General features: G+C 37.4%; 2 protein-coding genes across 6 annotated transcripts in view; one reads left to right on the top strand and one right to left on the bottom strand.

The window, feature by feature from the left end:
* LOC134650153 (iron-sulfur cluster assembly 1 homolog, mitochondrial) overlaps positions 1-20,220 on the top strand; it is a 146,878-nt gene that overhangs the window by 80,902 nt on the left and 45,756 nt on the right. The window lies entirely within an intron of this gene.
* Positions 1-20,220, bottom strand: part of LOC134650127 (PDZ and LIM domain protein Zasp) — a 70,521-nt gene that overhangs the window by 21,111 nt on the left and 29,190 nt on the right. For all 5 annotated transcript variants that reach the window (XM_063504962.1, XM_063504963.1, XM_063504965.1 and 2 more), the window contains exon 2: positions 16,169-16,273. In XM_063504962.1, the coding sequence (XP_063361032.1) occupies positions 16,169-16,273 (105 nt within the window). The remainder of the gene's footprint in view (positions 1-16,168; positions 16,274-20,220) is intronic.

The raw sequence follows: 20,220 nt of genomic DNA, 5'->3' as shown, positions 1-20,220 counted from the left end.
AAAGATAATGATGATAGTCATTGTTGTAAGTAACTACTGACATACCACAATGACTACACATTTGTACAATAGCTTGAGGACAAAAAAGCAGTATACCTGGGCGCGTGCTAAAGGTGCCTGTTACAATTAGCACGCGCGCTAAAAGGTTTACACTTCTTCTGTTTTTAAGAGACCGCGTAAACTACCATACTGATAACATTTAACACTAAGTAGGAGTTAATTTAGGGGTTGACTTTTTTTATAGATGTACCTAACTGGCAGCTACGAATCAGCTCTGTTTATTTTTCACAAAAAACGCAGTTTGTGACCAGTAATTCAGACTGTCACTGTTCTAAAGTGTCATTCTATGGTACTTGCTTACCTACTATGTAACAAACAAAAGTCACTAGTAAATTCATCATTCAGAGAATTTCCTTATGGTGGTTTGTTTACATAGTTAGCAAGTTCCATAGAATGACACTTAAGGCATTGACTGGGATTGGCAAAGATACTAAAATAAAAGTACCTAATTGCAGTTTATTTCATAGCATAAATGCGTTCAAATGAGTTCAGACGACGATGTATGGCAACTCTATTCTCGTATAACCACATATATTTCGTTTTTCTTACCTATACTATTCTAATTCTCGTCATGTCATTTGATCTTAAGAGAGAGAGAGAGATCTTAAGTATAGTTGACTGTTACGGATCACATTATCCTGGTCATCTTGAAGCGTGTGCTAGACCTGTATGTGTTGAATATACTTAGCTCTGCCAGGATTCAGTATTCCTGGGGCTTTATTAATCTTATTACGGCCTCGGCACTGGCGCCCGGCTGGCGAGTAGGTACAGTCAACCTCGGAAGTAGCTGTACCTATTCGTTCAGTTGTAGTTTGTAGTGTTATAGGTACATTCAGCATCAAATAGATACCTACTCGTAATGACGGCGATTCAAAGGAAACTTTCATTTTGGAAATGGATAATTTCGATTCCTACACAAACATATGACAGGCAGGCCTTGTTAACGTTACCAATTCACATTATAAAGTAACGTTACTTAACGTTAAAATCATAAAAATACCTTATTACCGGTAGTAAATGGTAACGATACTTGATAACTTAACATTATTATAACGTTAGCTAGTTAACGTTAATTTTACCGGTAATTTTACTTTTTATTGTAGGGCTTGTTAACGTTACCCAATTCACATTATAAACTAACGTTACCAAACTAACGTTAACACTATCATTCTTTAAGCTGATATTTGCTTGTAATTTCATACACAATTTTAAGGCCAGTAGACCTTATTGACCATAAATACGGCAGGGCTTCTGTCAAATTGAAATAGAATCAGTCAAAATACATTAAAGATAATTATGTACGTTAGTAAAACTCAACTTTAATTCTAGTAGTTAGAGTTCATAGTCTTTTGTCATTATTCTTTATGTTTATCAAATGAAAGAGGTGGTATTCTACTTGTTTAAGATCTTTGTCCAATATGCATTGCGTCTCACTCTCTCATTAAGCAAAATGTGAGACGCAAATACACATTGGACCGAGATTGGACAGATAGAATACCACCCGGCTGTGTCGGAATATATTTGCCAAAATAAGAAGATTGCAAAACGTCATAAATTACTTTGTTAAATATGATGGTATAGCTAATTCGTTACTTGGTCGGTTTATATTAGGTACAGGCGTCTTTGATATAATATACGTCAATATTATATAGGTTGGATAATGTCTTGATTTATTTTGTGAAATATGGAGGTATTGCTGAAATGTAATTTAGTCGGATTATATTAAATGAGACACCTATTTATTGATGTTACTGCTTGCTTGTAAAAATGATTCAATTAAATTCGATTAAAGATAATTATGTAGGTACGTTAGTAAAACTAAACTTTAATTCTAGTAGTTAGAGTTCATAGTCTTATGTCATTATTCTTTATGTTAATCTAGAATGGTGAAACTTAAATTCTTATTTGAGACATTATTACATGCAATGTGAAATAATAATAATAATGTCCTAATTTGATAGGTTGTTCGGCGTGTGGTTCTGAAGAGGAACGAAATTTTTATTATTTTTATGCTACGAGGCACGGTTTAGGAGATCCAGCCCTATAAAGATTTTTCTCTCTTTTTCTTCTTTTTATTCGTTTTTAGGGTTCCGTAGCCAAATGGCAAAAAACGGAACCCTTATGGATTCGTCATGTCTGTCTGTCCGTCCGTACGTCACAGCCACTTTTTTCCGAAACTATAAGAACTATACTGTTGAAACTTGGTAAGTAGATGTATTCTGAGAACCGCATTAAGATTTTCACACAAAAATAGAAAAAAAACAATAAATTTTGGGGGTTCCCCATACTTAGAAGTCTTAGAACTGCACTCAAAAATTTTTTTTCATCAAACCCATGTACGTGTGCGGTATCTATGGATAGGTCTTCAAAAATGATAATGAGGTTCCCTGAAACGTATAAAACGACATCCATGACGACTTTTATGACATACTGCATGGTCGCCATCTTGGATTCCAAAATGGTCATTTTCGAAATCTGTACACCTGATTCAAATAAGGTTAGGGTTGCCAGATCGAAAGGCGCTATTATCGGGAAAAAATATAAATTTTTCGGGATTTTGAGACTTAAGTCGGGACAAAAAAAACATTCAAATTAAAGTAATTGTATTAAAAACAACGATATTTTACACTATTGGCACTACGTCAACTGCTCTGCCCATAGACGTTTTTATAACGCTGACGCGCTTGACACGGGTCGCTCGCTCGCTTGACGACAGTTCGGAACTTGAAATTATTGTTTTATAACGTGAAGCTGTTTTTCGGGACATATTTCACTTGGTCGGGAATCGGGAGCACATGCTAAAAATCGGGAGAATCCCGCCAAATCCCGACCATCTGGCAACCCTAAATAAGGTGCATCTATATCTATTAAGCCAATGATTTATAACTCAAGATAGGTTATAGGCGTTCCAAAATTGAAGCGCTTACCTTGTGACAAATTGGACAAGTTGCCTTTAGTCGCGACTGGACAAGCGAGAAATGTGCACGTGCTAACGCGCTCCCGCACACCGAAATAGAAAGAGACGAGCTTATGTTTAACAACGAGTATGACAAAGATGGGTGGAATGAGAAAATTAATCAAAAATAACAGATTTCTTCGTAGGCTCAGAAATAAATATGGAAGTATTTTTTGTGCTCCTCAAGTATGAGTATAACCTATCTATGGTTATATAATATCATTGTATTAAGCTAACATCAACAACATATCTACTATCGAAATGTACTTTTGATAGTAGTAGTACGAAATGTAATCTGAAAGGAATCAAGTAATGCACTCCTGTAATGAGGAATCGACATTGATTTCAATTACTAGTAATTGTAATATTAGAAAAGGTGATTCTTGATTCCTTAATTGGAAGTGTAAGTACTTAGTAATTCGGTATTGTTAGATTACTAAGTAATCTGGGAATCGGTAATCAGATTACAAAGTAATTTCGAGTAATCGTGGAACCAGGAATCAATTACGAAATGCCCATCTCTGCTTGAGAGTGAATGAACATTCGCTCGATTGTCAACGATGATGGCATCTATCAGTGAATCAAACGTAAATAAGCAGTTGTTAACGTTACCTACTAACGTTAAAAATGGTGTATCGATACCTTTGACTTAACGTTAGCTCAAATTGACAGCTGCTAACGTTACCATTTTGTTACCGGTAAAGAGTAGTATAACTAACGGTACCTGGTCTAACGTTAGTTAGAACTTAACGTTAGATCTGTCACCTTGTGGTAACGATACCAACTTTTTAACGGTATTTAAAGCCCTGATGACAGGCTTCAGAAATTCATTCACATTTTGCAATTTTGAAAACTTTCCGACGGCAATCACTATTTAGAATATTTTTAGGCTGACCGTATCGCCTAAGTGGCCTAAGGGCTATTAATTTTTGCCGTGTCAAGGTTTTATAAGCCTTTTCGGAAGTAATAAAGACATTTCATATTTCCGCAATATCGTAACTTTCTTTACTGCTTTTCAAAACTGTACTTTACCGGCATTATAATAAAGTTAAAAAAATAGTATACGTACGTTTGTAGGCATTCGTGGTATGAAGTTATGTTATGTGTAAAGTTGACATTGCTGACATGACAATAATTGCCAAGGTAAAAAGTAAATAAAATAACACAACACAGACAGTGTTAACTGATTTATGTTAAAGTTAATTAAAGCGGAGTTAAGGAAAGGTTAAGTAACTGTCATTTAACATTTTTAACGATTATGTCAATTTGTACCTACATGACAGTTAATTGAGTTAGTGGTAGATAAAGGCGAATTTGAACCCTAAGCCCTAAGGTGTAGTGATGGGTAGGACATCAATTTAAAATGAGTTTGTATGAGTACCTCATTTTCTAAAATGAGGTGTTACAATGTCTTACTTCAAATGAGGTGAGGTACTAGCATATTTTCAGCGTCAACTATTCAATTAATTCCAACAGCGACAATTTTTTTAAGATGTATGAAAGCTTGCAGCGCTTACGCTTGTTGTCTTTCGTGTTTAATTGATAACGTATTTTCGGTGGTGACGCGAAGCGATATTCAAGTACGTCGCGTGTCGGTCTCACTCCCTCTTTGGGTATTTCTAATTCGTTGTTTCATTTTGAAAGGATTTTTGAGGGGTTCATGTCACAGAGAGGCGGTGAGTGGTACAAACTCAACGCATTTCTCGGTGGACCTTTTGTCGTTGCAATAAGGTTTGTAGTTCGGCAGTTGACAGTGTGGATCATTACTCGTTTCTTCATTTGAGACATTTGAGTTTTGAGTGTCGGCGAGCAGGCGAGCACCTAGCGCCTCGCGCAATCCAGGGACTCTGTTGCGAGTTGTGAGGAGTGTATGAGTTTTGAGGGTCGCGAGACTCGCGAGTGAATTTGAACGGATAAGAGTTTTTTTGAAATTTGAAGTGTGTGAATGATTTGTGTGGCAAGAGGTGTTTGTGATGCGCGCGAGTAAATGAGTAAAATGAATAGAGGAGTGAAGTAAGACATTTTTGCGGTACGAAGTACTGCGACAAATTAACAAAATGAGTGGTACAAATGAGGTGCCTCACGAGTGAGCGACTCAACACTACTAAGGTGTAAATTTAATTTACATTAGGTTTTTTTTTGTCACACTTATATTTTAATGGCGAATGTGTAACTAATTGGTGAAGCGGTTATGACACTGGCAATTCAATGTCAACATTAGAATTTAGAATTATCGAAACATCTCATGAAAGTCATGAAAAAATCGTATGTTTTACAGTTCTATTAGCAGTACCTATAGATTATAACTGTCTTAATTTAACTACTAATGACTTTAACTCATATTTTAATTTTCAGAAAATTGTATTTTTAATTATGATACCTATTTAATTTATACCTTATTTATACCTACATACAGTACATACTCCATTACTTAAATACTAGTACCTAAGACATGCAATGGATATAAATGTATGTAACACGGATGCTCAAGACAAAACGTGACTTACTCTTGAATAGATCTCGCAAAGATGAGTGCAGCGTTGTTATTCCCAGTACCATTATCAATACTTTTAATAGCCCGAGAGCCGTACGATATTTTTGCAACTAACTCAAAATCAGTGTAACTTTTTGTATACGTGTTTAAACGCAATTTTAAGATCCTGTAATTTCGAATACACCGATTTCCGGTTCCGGTAGCAAAAGAAAAAGATGTAAGTACCCAAAAAGCAGCTGTTTTTAACCGACAATTCGTAAACCTTACTGCAAACACAGTCTACCAATGGTCAATGGGCTACATGCATGAACAATATTTTTTATTATTTATTCAATAAACAAGTGTTTAGGTTTACAGTATATATGGTACCTACATGTACAGTCAGCAGCAGAAGTTGCTAAGGGGGCTAGGTGTTCATAATTACCTTGACGCGCTCTTATTCTCTTAACAATAAAGTCGCGTCAAGGTTATTTTGAGCGACTTTTTTTATTTAGTAGTCAAGGTCATTAAAGTTACCAGTCGCCTTAACAGCAGTGTTTTCCTTGTATATTTTATTTGTGCCCTCGCACGCGCGGGCCTTATACGGCAGTAACAAGAACGAACACCACAGGGCCTTACATGCAAAACAGGGTTATTCTGAGAGCCAGCGAATCGAATAGCTACTGAGGTACAGCAATATAAACCCCCTGCTCACTACTGTGAGCTTAGACCTCGCGAAATCCATGGTTTTGCTATTTCAATATTTTTCCAAAAACTGAGTAGACTAAAATTCCATAAAATTATAGAACCTCACAAAATTTACGAGAATCTATTAAGAAATGCGACCTGTAAAGGAATTTTCAGCCGGACACCGAAATCATTTTTGTCCAAGCTGAAACGGGGAGACGCCGACGCTAGCGCTAACCACGCGCTCGGTCCATCAATAAAACATAATAAAATGCTTACTGTTGTATTTTGTTTTTCTCTCTGTCTATCGTCTTAGTTTATCCCGGTTGCATTATCAGCTACTGCTTCGGGAATCGGGGCCCGACAAGGTCCGCTTTCCGACTTTATCTCCACCACTTTGCCTGCCCAAGGGTAAGCTGTTACCTTAGTGACCTTAGTCTACTGACGCTTGAAAGAGGTGATTCTGACCCAGAAACCTGTACACTCCTTTGAAGAACCCCACACTGTAGTCCTTCGAGAAAACCTCGGCAGAGAGTTTTTTTCCACAACCAAAGCGTTCGATCGGGGTAGCTAGAAATAGATGAGGTACAGTTTTTCGCCTTATTACAACAAAGTAAAGTGCAAAAGTTTAGTGTAAACATAATAAATAAATAAAAAATAAAATAAAATTTGTTTATTTCAGACTTTTACATCCATAGTGTTAGTCTACTTACATCGAAAACTTAGAAACTAGATGTTAGTACCTACATATAAATACATAATTAAAAACAAAAACAGAATTAAAAACAAAAACAGAAAAAGGAGTCACCCAATATACATTTTATGCCCTTCCCGTCACAATACTGACCCAATATTTTAACATTGGGCAGTCAAGGCGTCCAGCTACCATCCTCAGGATGTTGTTATTACTGTCTCGCACTCGTCTCAGCAAAGAGGCTACCCTCTTGCGTCTGATGGCATGGAAGCCATCCGTGTGCGCCTCGGCAAACATGCCTGACGCACTGCAGTGGCGAGGCAGCTTTAACAACATCCTGAAGATGTTATTGTATTGTATACGGAGCGCGTTATAAACGCGCTTCGTATGTTTCACCCATAGACTGCACGAGTAGAAGGATGTACAAAACGCATTAAATAGTGTAAGTTTGACTTCCCTCGTACATCGTGCAAATCTACGAATGAGCATATTGCCTCTGACTGCTAGGGCCCTTCTCTCTCTTTCAATATCGAGGTATAATATATGTATCTTTGACGTCGACTGTAGGTTTAGGCAACCGCCAAAATGAGAGAAGAAACTATTGCAATAACATTGGACACATATTAATCTTTCGAAACCATTTTCAGAAAACAATTTGCGGTAATCAGAACTGCAATAATGTCGAACAAGAGTTGTCGAAACTTTGCTTCATTAGTATACAGAGATTTAGTGCGGAATGCCAACCCGGCTACATGACCACAGATAACAGCAATGACCATTATTGGACGTTATGCCTTTAGAATAAGGTTTACAAATTGTCAGTCAACACAGTGGACGATGGTAAACAACGTACGTAGGTAATTAGAAAATACCAACGCGATAATCCACAGAAGGCGTTGTCGTTCACTGTTCCAATTTCAAAACAAATCCCAGTCACTAGAGTCACGTCTTTTGACACGTATGCCTGTTGACACTTAACTTTCTGGGCATAAGGCTTAAAGTTGTGTAGATGTTTTTGGTTTTGGTACGTGAGTCAGATTGTGTTCAGTCGGAGATAGAACCAGAAGGTTGCGTAACTCAGGCCGGTTAGGGCTGGTTGGTCATTTGTATTGTATCGTTTCGATATATAGGCAAGGAAGAAGTTCATAGGCAAGCAAAAATCTTTGACCCGAAGGAAGTCGGTTAAAAAGTTAACAACGAATCGATTGACACCATTGTGGGACATACAAAATAAAGATAGATACATACACACAAACACCCCTACTCTATATGTCGCCTGTAAGTAGTGCGAGTGAACTGAAATGGAATTTACCTTGGATCGTAATCGTATCTTGCTACATGTACCTATGGGTCCCTCACATATCCCCTCTGGTAATAAGAACAACCAGGCAATTCAGTGATGTGGTTAACGCTTAGTTAATTTCAGTCATTTCCATTTTCTATAGTATTTTATGTATCTTGTGGCATGGCATACCTACTAATCGGAGGCACAACAACATTATGACCAATGTAATGTAACTTTATTATTCAAGAAGGAGTTTTACATAAACAAACATAAGTAATTATTTTTACGACAGCTTTTGCATACCTAGTAGATAAGTAGCATAGAATAACTAATAGTAGTACTACCGTACAGAAAATTCACTCCTTCACAAAAGTCAGATTAGGTATAAAATTACACCTATATCGCCGCCTGCAAGCAAAATTGAAACTTATAACCGCGCACGAACCGTGAATCTCCTTTGCGCGCCGCAGTTTTATGACCAAGCTGTGAGTGTCGGCACGGGGTTATCACTTGACAAGTGTTTATACCTATCCTACATACTATACCTACCACTGATTTATTATTTTTAAGATAAATATATAGGAATTACAAACGTTGATTATGTAAACATACATAATTATTTTATCCGGAGATAGTATGCCTGAATCTCACGGAAGTAAGCCATTGTGTATTTTCAATTTTGCGCGAGCACCGCGTGACACGACTATCGTGCGCAAGAGCGGCAGCCCACTGCCATTACGCCTGTCCGATGGGCGCGCCGGCCAAATGTACCTAAACTGCGGAGTGACACCCCCCTGTAAGTAGTTAAAATAGTGGTGTGTTCTGACAGTAGTTTACTTTTCTTCAGTCTTCCCGTTGACCACAAGCGGTGGTAAGAACTCGAAACGTTGGGATGTTATTTAATTTCATTATGCTGGAAATAATCCGTTTAAATTGTTTTATTTCATGAATTCCTAACTATCGCGGTCATGTTTATAGTCAAATTCATTCATTCTGCACCCTTACAGGCTACTTACAGGGTACTTGAGTCTCCAATAAGAAATACGTGATATAAATGCACTTGGGTATTTTACAATACAACTTTTATTGTGTTGTCTACAGAAGCGACTTTTTTCTAAAATGCATTTGTCCTATTCCTTCATTCCTCAAGTTATTGGTTTACAGTTCAAGTTTTATTCTGAGTAGAGAAACATGCAGTACATTGCGTAACGCAGTCCGGTTCATCATTTGTATTGTATTGTGTCGTCGATATAATTCAAGTTTTTTCCTGGGTAGCGTTGAACCTCATTCAACGCGGAACCTGTTATTTAAATGCGTCTAGACTGCGAGCAAAACCTAGGCATACAAAGGCGCCAAGGGCTTAGTTTCTAAGGTGTTGATAAAAGTGTATTGATTCGTATAGTCTTATTTTGATGTTTTTCTAAAAAGATAGCTATGGTGCGGCGTCTTGCGTCTATAACTCAAACGTAACTTCATGCAACTGGCTTGTTTTTAGGGTTCCGTACCTACCAAAAAGGTAAAAAGGAACCCTTATGGTGCGAGTCTGTCCGTCCGTTTGTCTGTCATGTCGCTAGATATCTCGAGAACTACTTGCGCTATGGCGCTGTAGGTATATAATGATACTTATTATAGTATACTTCTACTTACGGTCAAAAATATTTCACATTTAATGTGATAACTGAAAGTTTGTAGGTACGGAACCCTCGGTGTCTCTGTCCGAGACTTTTGCGAATTCCGTGATTAAAGGTATCCTTACAGTTGCCAGTGACAAATGCGGCAGTGCCCCCCTAATACTACCACGTATTTGACGCTTGTGGTGTCGCTGCCACATTCGTCGTTTGCCAAGTCGGGGTGGCACAAGGTGTGTGGTTAGCTATGTACATCTTGGAATTGTATGTATTCATTCGAATATTTTCCTTCCTTCCGCAATCACATACCCATTAGTACCATCGACACATAACATACTGCGTTATTCGTTGCATTTTCCAACAGTTCTCGTTGGTCTTTGGAAACATCCAAGATGATCTCATAATACCTACTCTAATTAGTTGTTGATAACCTTACAAACTACCTAAGTTAACCTATCGGAACGACTGAAGTGCCACTGATAACATGGACAAATTGATATTATGATTGATACTGAGTTATGATTATGACGACTCTATTGACTGGTGTAGGTCAAAGCTATCAGGAAATACGTAGTTGAACTTGAATCCTGATTGAATGCTGTCTGTGATTTGACACGATACTGAACATGCCTTAAACGGATCCCCACTATTTTTTGTTACACCCTACACGTATTAAACAAATGATGATGAGTTCGCCTTTGTACAAATGATGTGTGTTTTTTCATGTTTTATGTTTCTTTTTGTACAATAAAGTGTTTTACTACTACTACTACTTATATCAAATAAAAATATGGAAGGTGGTCTAGAGGACTACCCTGGTACTAACTGCGACGTAATCCATGCCCAAGTTACGTCCAATCTTTTCTTAAACATGGAAAACATTGTCACGACATTGTAGTGGTATCTTCCATTGTAAGTGATCTTAAAAGGAGTAGCTGTTAAGATAACACCTAATTGTCGCGCCCTAAACGGACTTGCGTTAGCATTTTTATGAGACACATTGTTTACAAATAAGGACTAGTACACTACGTACGTACACTGCAATTGCAGGAACAACGTTTGTGACTTTATAGTAGTTTATAGCAATAAAATGACCTATTTTCCTCAAACGTTTTAAATGTTGGAACAAAAGAATTATAGGTATTAGTATCTTAAATATCTTAATCAATAGTTTCATAAAGAAATGAGGGAATTTTTCAATTTTTGATGGATCTGGATCTGGAAGGGTCAATTTAATGCAAACATATACTTTAAATTCTTTATCTTATAGTTCCATTTTCAACTATGTATTTTTGTTTTTGAGATACCGCTAATTGGCTTAAGAGGGCAGTATAACAAAACTTAAAACAGAAAGTGACCACAAATAACTGAATTGCAAGTGATCCCATAAGTGTTCTGTGAACAAAGTTTTGCACGGAACACTAAAAAACCGACTTCTAAAAGGACAAATATTAAGTTACCATAGTCGGCTGGTTGTCTATTCGCTTATTTTGGCGAAGCGAAAGTGGAGATAGATCGGAGTCTTATTTATACAGTCGTTATTAGATTTATTTAATAAGGTTTCAATTTTGATACCAGCTTGTAGACAATCATAAGAACTTCAGTAAGTTAAACCTTAAACGGTAGACCTTATATGTAATATCAGTTAGTCTGAAAGATGAACAATCTATTTACTCAGTTTTATTTACTCGAATGTTCTACTCGAGTAATTCTGTAGCCCATTTCCCTGGTGTCCGAGCTCAGAGTCAAGCCGGAGTGAAAGTATTGGTGACGACATCTTCTGGAATGCCGCCGGTCAAACCTGTCCGCTCCCGGGGCACACGCGCATCTTCGTAACGTTGTTGCTGGTGCTTAACATTGGATTCTTGTTAACGAAGAGCTTTATGACTTTTTCTCGTGCTTACTTAGGTACACTCTGTGAGGTACCTCAGATACAGAGCGGCCAAGGTGCTCACAAATACCTGAACACGCCTCTAATCTCAACGCGTTAGAGTGCGTGTTCAGATAGTTTGCACCTCGGCCGATCTGATATATCTGATGGCGACAGTACAAATTGTGGGGTAAGATCTTTGTTATTGCCATACGAATATGTTTCTTCTAGGTACAGTTTAATTTATAGCTCCTGTAGTTAGGTTCCTATAGGGGCCACCCGCCGGTATATCTTTGACGACGACTGTAGGTATAGTCGTCAACCATTTTTTTTTAAATAAAACTGAGTACTTAGGTACTACGGAGAGTACGTACTACCTACTTCAAAAAGTTTTCTGTTTCTTCTAAAAAGAAACATACTTAAAACGTTACTTGAAGATCTTTTTCATATTCCTATAGGACTCGATCACGATTTTATTGACATTTGCTTCAATACTTTTTGTTTACGTCTTAGACTAAAAACATATTTTTTTTATACGTAAGGACTAAATTTTATAAGTAATAATTATAAAACACTTAAAAACGATTCGGGCACGGGCAATCCCTGTTATCACTCTATACAAAGAGCGGCCAAGTGCGAGTCGGACTCGCCCATGAAGGGTTCCGTATTTAGGGGATTTTGACTACTTACTAGATTTCGTTCAAACCAATTTTTGGTGGAAGTTTGCATGGTAATGTACATCATATATTTTTTTTAGTTTTATCATTCTCTTAGTTTAGAAGTTACAGGGGGGGGGGGACACACATTTTACCACTTTGGAAGCGTCTCTTGCGCAAACTATTCAGTTTAGAAAAAAATGATATTAGAAACCTCAATATCATTTTTGAAGACCTATCCATAGATAACCCACACGTATGGGTTTGATGAAAAAAATTTTTTTGAGTTTCAGTTGTAAGTATGGGGTACCCCCAAAATTTATTGTTTTTTTTTCTATTTTTGTATGAGAATCTTAATGCGGTTTACAGAATACATCTACTTACCAAGTTTCAACAGTATAGTTCTTATAGTTTCGGAAAAAAGTGGCTGTGACATACGGACGGACAGACAGACGGACAGACAGACAGACAGACATGACGAATCCATAAGGGTTCCGTTTTTTGCCATTTGGCTACGGAACCCTAAAAATCTTTTAGCAGTTCTCACCAAAGTAGAAATTAATTATTTAAATAAAGCAATAAATCAGTTTAGCACGTACTACTTCCTTACGTAGCGAATGAAATTAATGATTTTAAAATATATCGGACATATGTCACGGCTGTCAAAAACTACTTTAACGGGCCGTGAACCGTTAATGATGAGGTAAAAGGGGGTTATTACTACCACCAGCAAGCAAGAGCGAAGCGAAGGCTTTGGTGAACCAGTATAAATTAGCTTTCCGGTTTTTATGCCAAAAACCCTTTTATAATCTTTATTAGACGAAACAGGCTGAGTAAGGGAACTCATTTTGTTTATTCCGTAATCGTATTTACTAAATTCAATTATTCTGAAGGTCTACCACGAAATTTAAAATCGAAGTTTCGTTTTTTCGAATGATTTTTTCGAATTTTTAATTATTATAATTATATATTATTATAGGAGTTAAGACTAGGTGCATTTAAATATTTGTATGGATTTGTTTGAATGATAATTATGATAATGACCCTACAGTCCAACCAATCCCGGGAGTTCATAACGCTGGTTCGCTAAATTATCGCCTCACCGGCGCACGCGCAAGCTGAGAACAAGTTTGATGGCTTATCGCGCGACTATTGGACGCTGAGCCAATGAAAACCGATGTTGCCTGTAAAGGCTGCGGCACACTAAATGGCACACTAAATTCTAATGTGAATTTAAACTTATGATTATTTTAAGAAAAAGGAGTTAGGTTTATTTTATTTTACTTTACAACGGTAGGTAGTTAGGTATTTAATTGTATTTATTGGCTTTTATTTGTATTTTGTTTACATATATGCTATTCCATAACCTACCTACAAGAAAAGGTTATACCTTCAGATTTGGTGGGTCCAATGTTCACCACTGGCAACATTCATTTATTGGATTTATTATTTGCAGTAAATTAATAGAGGGCGCAAAATCCAAAAGCCTTGGATACCAAAGATTGATTCTTCTGGCAGTTTTTATTTTATTTTTCATTCTTATGGACGGAAACACAGACTACATCAGCTCCCGCGTTTAGTGTGCCCCAGACATTATACCATAACACTAGTAAGTACCTCAAGACTCAGAGTACCTATTTACCTACATTTTTTGTGGACGCACTACCCACGCAGAATCCACCTTAATATTACAGTTATTGAACAGCGGGTGATTTGTTTATTTGATCAAGATGTGGCTTCGAAATCGAATGCGTGTAAAAAATAATTTAACTGCTAAAAACTAACAGCAATATTCTTAACCAGCAATGGACCTTATGTCCTGGCAATAAGGTTTACGAATTGAATTTTATTGTTACCAGTGTGGACAATAGTAGGTATCATCCTTAAGAGTCACACGAACCTAGCCGAAGTCATACAATCGATGAAACTTAGCATGTACATTCAAGAAACATAATATATATTTACGTCTGATACTATATAGTTTCCTTTGCTAGAAATTGTAATAACTACAAAGAAATTACTTATAGAGCGATTAGAAGTTTTACATAAGGTCAATGTAGCTAATTCCGTCATTAGAGTCTATTCCGTCTACTAGCGTTTTCCTCGAACAACGAACAAAATTGATCGACAAAGCTGCGATTGATTTTAGTTTCAGCAATCAAAAGCAGATGTTTTCATTTTCCTACGATTTAAAATCAAAGAAATATACGCTCGAGGACGTAATAGCCCCTATGACGGAATTAGCCACATTGACTACAAAACTTCTACTCACTTAATTTATTTGTAAAACAATTTTTAGCAACAAAGACCTACTATGTTAGACATATATATTAGGTAAGTGCGTAAATGTTTACTCCCAGTTTCATGTAATTTAAGGATGTCTTTTTAAAATGAGAATGTAATTTAGATTGTATGGGAATTTTTGGCGGCAAGTTCGTGTGACTCTTAATATGAACATAAAAAGTTATTAAGCACAACCGAAAATTGCATGGTCGTTTAAAGATTTAAGAGTCAATCGACCATGTAATTAAGTTAAGTAATACAGGTTAATATTGTGTTTGTGAGTGATCTTAAGTAGATAATAGCATACAATACTTATGTGCAATTATCAACTTAAGAATAAACCTAATGAACTTATTTGAAATGAAAAAAATAAACTATACTAAGCTATGCGGCTTATAAACATATTTATCTATTAAAATTTTATGACGTCAATAAGTCATCTCCTCAAATAAAAAAAACCCGGCCAAGTGCGAATCGGACTCGCGTTTCAAGGGTTCCGTATATTAAGTGCGACTCACGCTTGACTGCACATTTCTAATTGCTTTTCCTGTCATCTATAGGTATAGAACTATTTTGTGTATTTTTATCAAAATTTATAATTATTATGTATAATTACAGACAGACGCACGAGTGATCCTATAAGGGTTCCGTTTTTTCCTTTTGAGGCACGGAACCCTAAAAACAACAATCTGCTAAAAATTTAAGCCCCGCATAATCGAAGGGAAGAGCATTTCTCAGACGCGCGTTGATGTCGTTTGTTATATTGTAAGTAAATGTTGCATAATCAATATTATACTTCTCTAAATCGTTGTATAATACATATTTTGAGTTCATTTCGAAGTGTCACAGATTATCCAATTTAAAAATGTATGCCTGTTTGTTCTATGCAGCTCTTTAAATGTGGTAGGTAGATATAATCCAAAGACGAGATGAAATTAAAAGAAATAATACCTTTATAATCTCTAGTTTAAAGCCAGTGTCTGACTGAGTCAAAACATGTAGTAGGTACTTAAAATAGTTACGAATGATGAACGATAGTATCGCTAAACTCTTTGTATTATCGACACCTTTTAAGGCAAGCAGCTACATACCTCAGCTTAAAGCATTGTCCATTTCTTTTGTGAGGTGTTACAAGACAGCCGTGCGTGATTCGTGATAAATATTTACTGGTACTGTACCTCATAAAGAGGCCAAGTGCACTCTCCGTTTTGTTTTGAGATGATACTAAGTATGTAGTTACCTATACACCGTAAGTCTAGATATTTTAAACTTTTCAACTGTTAGGTACTAAACAATTAAAAAAACAGAATGATGACTCTATTGTGTTTTACTTGAGTTTGACTAAGGCTTAGACTCTAAGCTGAAGTCTACACCAACTTAGCATGTCACAAAGTGTCGAATTGTCAGTATTTAGGATTTAAATGAGTTTTCTGACGATTATGTCACCATCGCTAACCAAAATTGATGCAGGGTGAGCTGGCTAGCAACCCAGCTTGGAAAATAGTGGGCAAAATCGAATTTTGCTCACTGTTTTGTGAAAGCAGCCAAGTTGCTGAGGTGAAAAATAATTAGTTACCTTCTGCACGACGAGGGGGGTGCCGAAGTCTTTGCCGCCCTGCAGCCGGAACCCCAGGGGCTCCGGGCCCGCCTTGTTGAGCCGCACAGTTAGCAACTGTGCCATCTGTTGACAATAAACACTACGTTAATATACACGGAAAATTAGGTCAGTGTTAACTCCATAAAAGGCGCCATTTAAAAAAAATGGCGGGTGAGAAGGGATTCTTTTATTGAACGGTACTAATACATTATCGATTACTACTATTAGCGACCCGCCCCGGCTTCGCACGGGTAAACCTTAGTAAATTATATTCCTAAACATTCCTCAAGAATCGCTCTATTGACAGGTGAAAACCGCATGAAAATCCGATTAAATAGGTGTTTTCGAGTTTATCGCGAACATACAAACATGCAGACGCGGCAGGGGACTTTGTTCGTCTTGTTAATGTTGCAGTTATAGATAGATACCTACAGAATACTGCCTGCAAATAAACTTTACCTTCTACTGAGCGCCACCAAGTACAACAATAAGAATAACTCCTATATAGCACCGCTTTCTGGCAAGTGGTGGACAAGTGTCATATAATATAAGTACTTAAGTGAAAGGATGTATGCTGACAACACTGCGAAAAAGACGATCGTCATAACCGCAAACCCATTATCGACGGTTGCCTTTAGCGGTTCATCGGCGAGGATAAACTCTCATAAGTGCGTGATAAAAGTTTTATCCACAAATGCGAACCTTGTGGGGGGTATTAAGTGGATAGTGGAGAAGGGCTTCTCCATACAGAAGTAGTCCCCATTTTCCTCTCTGGGTCTGGATATTGACATGGTGAAAAATATTTTTACACAATTTAATGTAGCTATACGAGATTAACCGTACCTAGCTATAAATTAAAATCTATGCGCCTTGGTTTTTTTTTATTATTATAAAATTTAGGACCGAAAAACTAAAGTTCATAAAAACTTTTATGTTATAAGTAGTATCAAATAATCATCAAATTATGCAAAGATATTTTCTAAGAGGAAAATGAGGACTACGTTTGAATGGAGGAGCCGTTCTCCACTATCCTCTTAAAAGCCTATTGTCAAGTAGTAAACCTGTCATAAAATCATCGCTCTTAACTTATTTGAAGTCGAAACAGGACCCGAAGCTCTTAGCGTCCATTACGCCTGGATAAAACCAGTCATAAATCCTCGAAGAAAGAAAGTAAATTGGCGATTAAGATGACGGGGCATTAGCTTGGCATTTGATCGACCTAATTGATGATTTATTTTCTCCCAGCCGGGCCAGCAGACATCGTGCGATCTATTTTATCTGTGATCAAATCTAAGTGCGAACGCAGAGACATTAGTGAAAGGAGGTGAGCAAAACTTTCGTTTACAGGTACAAAGAATAAACAATAAACGAATCATTTATCAATTTTCTTCAACAGGTCTTTGATTTCTCTTCGTGATATACTGGATTTAATTAAGGAATCTTGTCGTACGATCTTGTGGATGCCTTCGTTCTTGTCTGAACAGTGACTTATCCGATCAATTACTTCCAAATCATACAAAATGATGTAATCTTTAAAAATATAGAAGATAGCACAACGAAAGGAAAATGAAAATGAATGAAAATTAAGTACTCGTACCGCGGTTTAAACATAATTCATTTTCAGCACTAAGAGGGACAGAGGGATTGTTAACTTGAATAAATGTCATATACGAAATAAAAAGTGACCAAGGCCACCAGTGCCCAAAGCTAGAATTGAACCAGTTTTCTGCATTAGCGACAGATGCCTAGACCGCTCGGCCACCAGGGCCACGGGCGGCATGGATCGAATTTTCCTCAGTAGATGAACTTAAGGGCTTATGGCGCCCTCTGGGCAAAGAGGCCTAAGAGGGATTGTCTAAGATCTGACGAGAAACTGGTGGTAAAAGGGTATCTTGAAATCAATCTAGTTGCATTAGGTACCTAGGAGGTACGCAATCTTTGTCGACGACGTTAAGTTTCATGTCATTTCATGCATCCATGCTAGCGAGATTTTGCTTGTTAACTGTAATTTTCTGTAGAGGCCAGAAACGTGACACATAATTATTGTATAATTTGACTTCGTAATTTAGACAATAGAAATGATTTGAGATGCGTAATAACTAATAGGCACTTAGTTTACGCGTAATTGAAGGAAATATTTACTCTAATGGCCATAAGCTTAAATAAACCCGCTATTATGATGCAATAAGTATTTTTCAGACAAAGCACTTGGAAAGTGAGAGTAAATGCATAACCTTGTAAAGGGCGCTTGCGTATGGCAGACGATTGACGAATCATTGGCACCATCATAATCAACTCTCACTCGATCGAGGGATGACTCATGTCACTTATTTTTATTTTGTTTCATGTCATGTCTTCATCAAGGCGATGTACGCAGATTCATCTTAAGTGATGCGCGAAACAATAACATTAGGTAAATATTATTGTTTCGCTTAAAAAATATTAAAAACTTGGTTGGATAATCAACTTTGCCACAAAATGGTCGAAGAACATACCTATTGAATGAAATAGACCATCACTACTATCATGTTGTAACTTTTAATTGAGGAAAAAACTTTTGCACAATCACCCAGTGTGGTGCAAAGTAGGCACATTTTACGCTATTGCCCGATACGATCTGCGTTCAAGCCTCATTTAGATCTTTTTCTCCTCACTTATCGAAATGAAATGCACTTGGTGAATTGCGTATTCATCCTTCGACGCATCGGCTCCAATCAAAAGGTCGCGACACTCTTCAACTGACGTCTCCATCAATTCTCACAATAAAAAGACTAAACAAGTCGTTTGTTGTTAATGACGAGGCATTCAGGCGCCTCGGACAACTTTTTGTGCTCGTTTAGCGCTTACAAAATAGGCACGCCTGTACAGTCGCCATCAGATATATCGGAGCGGCCTAGGTGTTCACAATATCTGAACACGCACTCTAACACCCGCCTGACAATAGAGGTGTGTTCAGATATTTGTGACCGCCTTAGTCACTCCGACATAATATCTCATGGCGACTATACTTGACCGCATAGGGCCGCCGCAGACTAGCGACTGATGTGGTGCTTGATACAATTAACATGTGAGCTGAACCTAGTGATCCAAAAGACTCGAGCCTTTTAGCTCTTTTTTAAGGGCTCGCCTCATCTCTTGACGCCTAAAAGACATAAAGCCTATTTAGCTGTTTAGCCCCCGAGCCTAGTTCTATTTAAGAGCCTAGACTCTTGGAGCTAATAACCTTACTACTCATATTCAGGTTCAGCCTGAACCTGAATATTCCTCAAAAAGAGGGGGGGAGTAAAGACAGTTCCTGCCAGCAGTTATTAAGGAATATAGAAAAATCTGCGGCAGCCGCGCGAGCCAATGTTCGATAGCTTGCCGCGCGATATGGAGACGGGGCTTTACGAATTTTCAATCTGTCGAATTTGTCGGTCACGTGACCTGTCGCGAGTTTAACATTTTTTCCCCATCACAAAAAGTGCATAGCGCCGCTAAAGAAGTTTTCACTTCAAAAAATCTCAGTGCACTGGTCTCGGTCGTAGCAATAAGTAAAATCTGTACCTCTACTAATGAGCATTTTAAATGAGTATTTTATCACCTCACGTGATTAGATGTTTCCACACCATCTCTATGGTGTCCGTTCGTGTACAAAGTAATCTAATACTCGTAAAATCTTCAGTGAGTGATGGAGTTATTGCCATTTGCGAGTGAACATAGGACGACGATGACTTAGAGAGCGACATTCGGATGCTACGGTTATCCATAGACACTAAACAAAACTTAATTTTTAACAACTGATGTGCGGTAGGAAAGTTTTTTTAATTTCCTGTGAAATTTTCCGGAATTTTCTGAGTAGTTTTCCAACGTTTTGGCTACTTTCCGAAAACCTATCTGTATTTTTAACCACTGTAAAATCTATAATCTCTCGCGCATGAGAGGACTGAGAAGGCCTGTGCCCAGCAGTGGGACGCATATAGGCTCACATTATTATTATTATAAAATCTATAAAAATCTGTGAGACCAGAGACCACGACAGAAGCTATAAA

The sequence above is a fragment of the Cydia amplana genome, chromosome 8 (genome assembly GCF_948474715.1).
Source record: "Cydia amplana chromosome 8, ilCydAmpl1.1, whole genome shotgun sequence".
NCBI classification, from domain to species: Eukaryota; Metazoa; Arthropoda; class Insecta; order Lepidoptera; family Tortricidae; genus Cydia; species Cydia amplana.
This window is presented reverse-complemented; position numbering and strand designations above follow the sequence as displayed.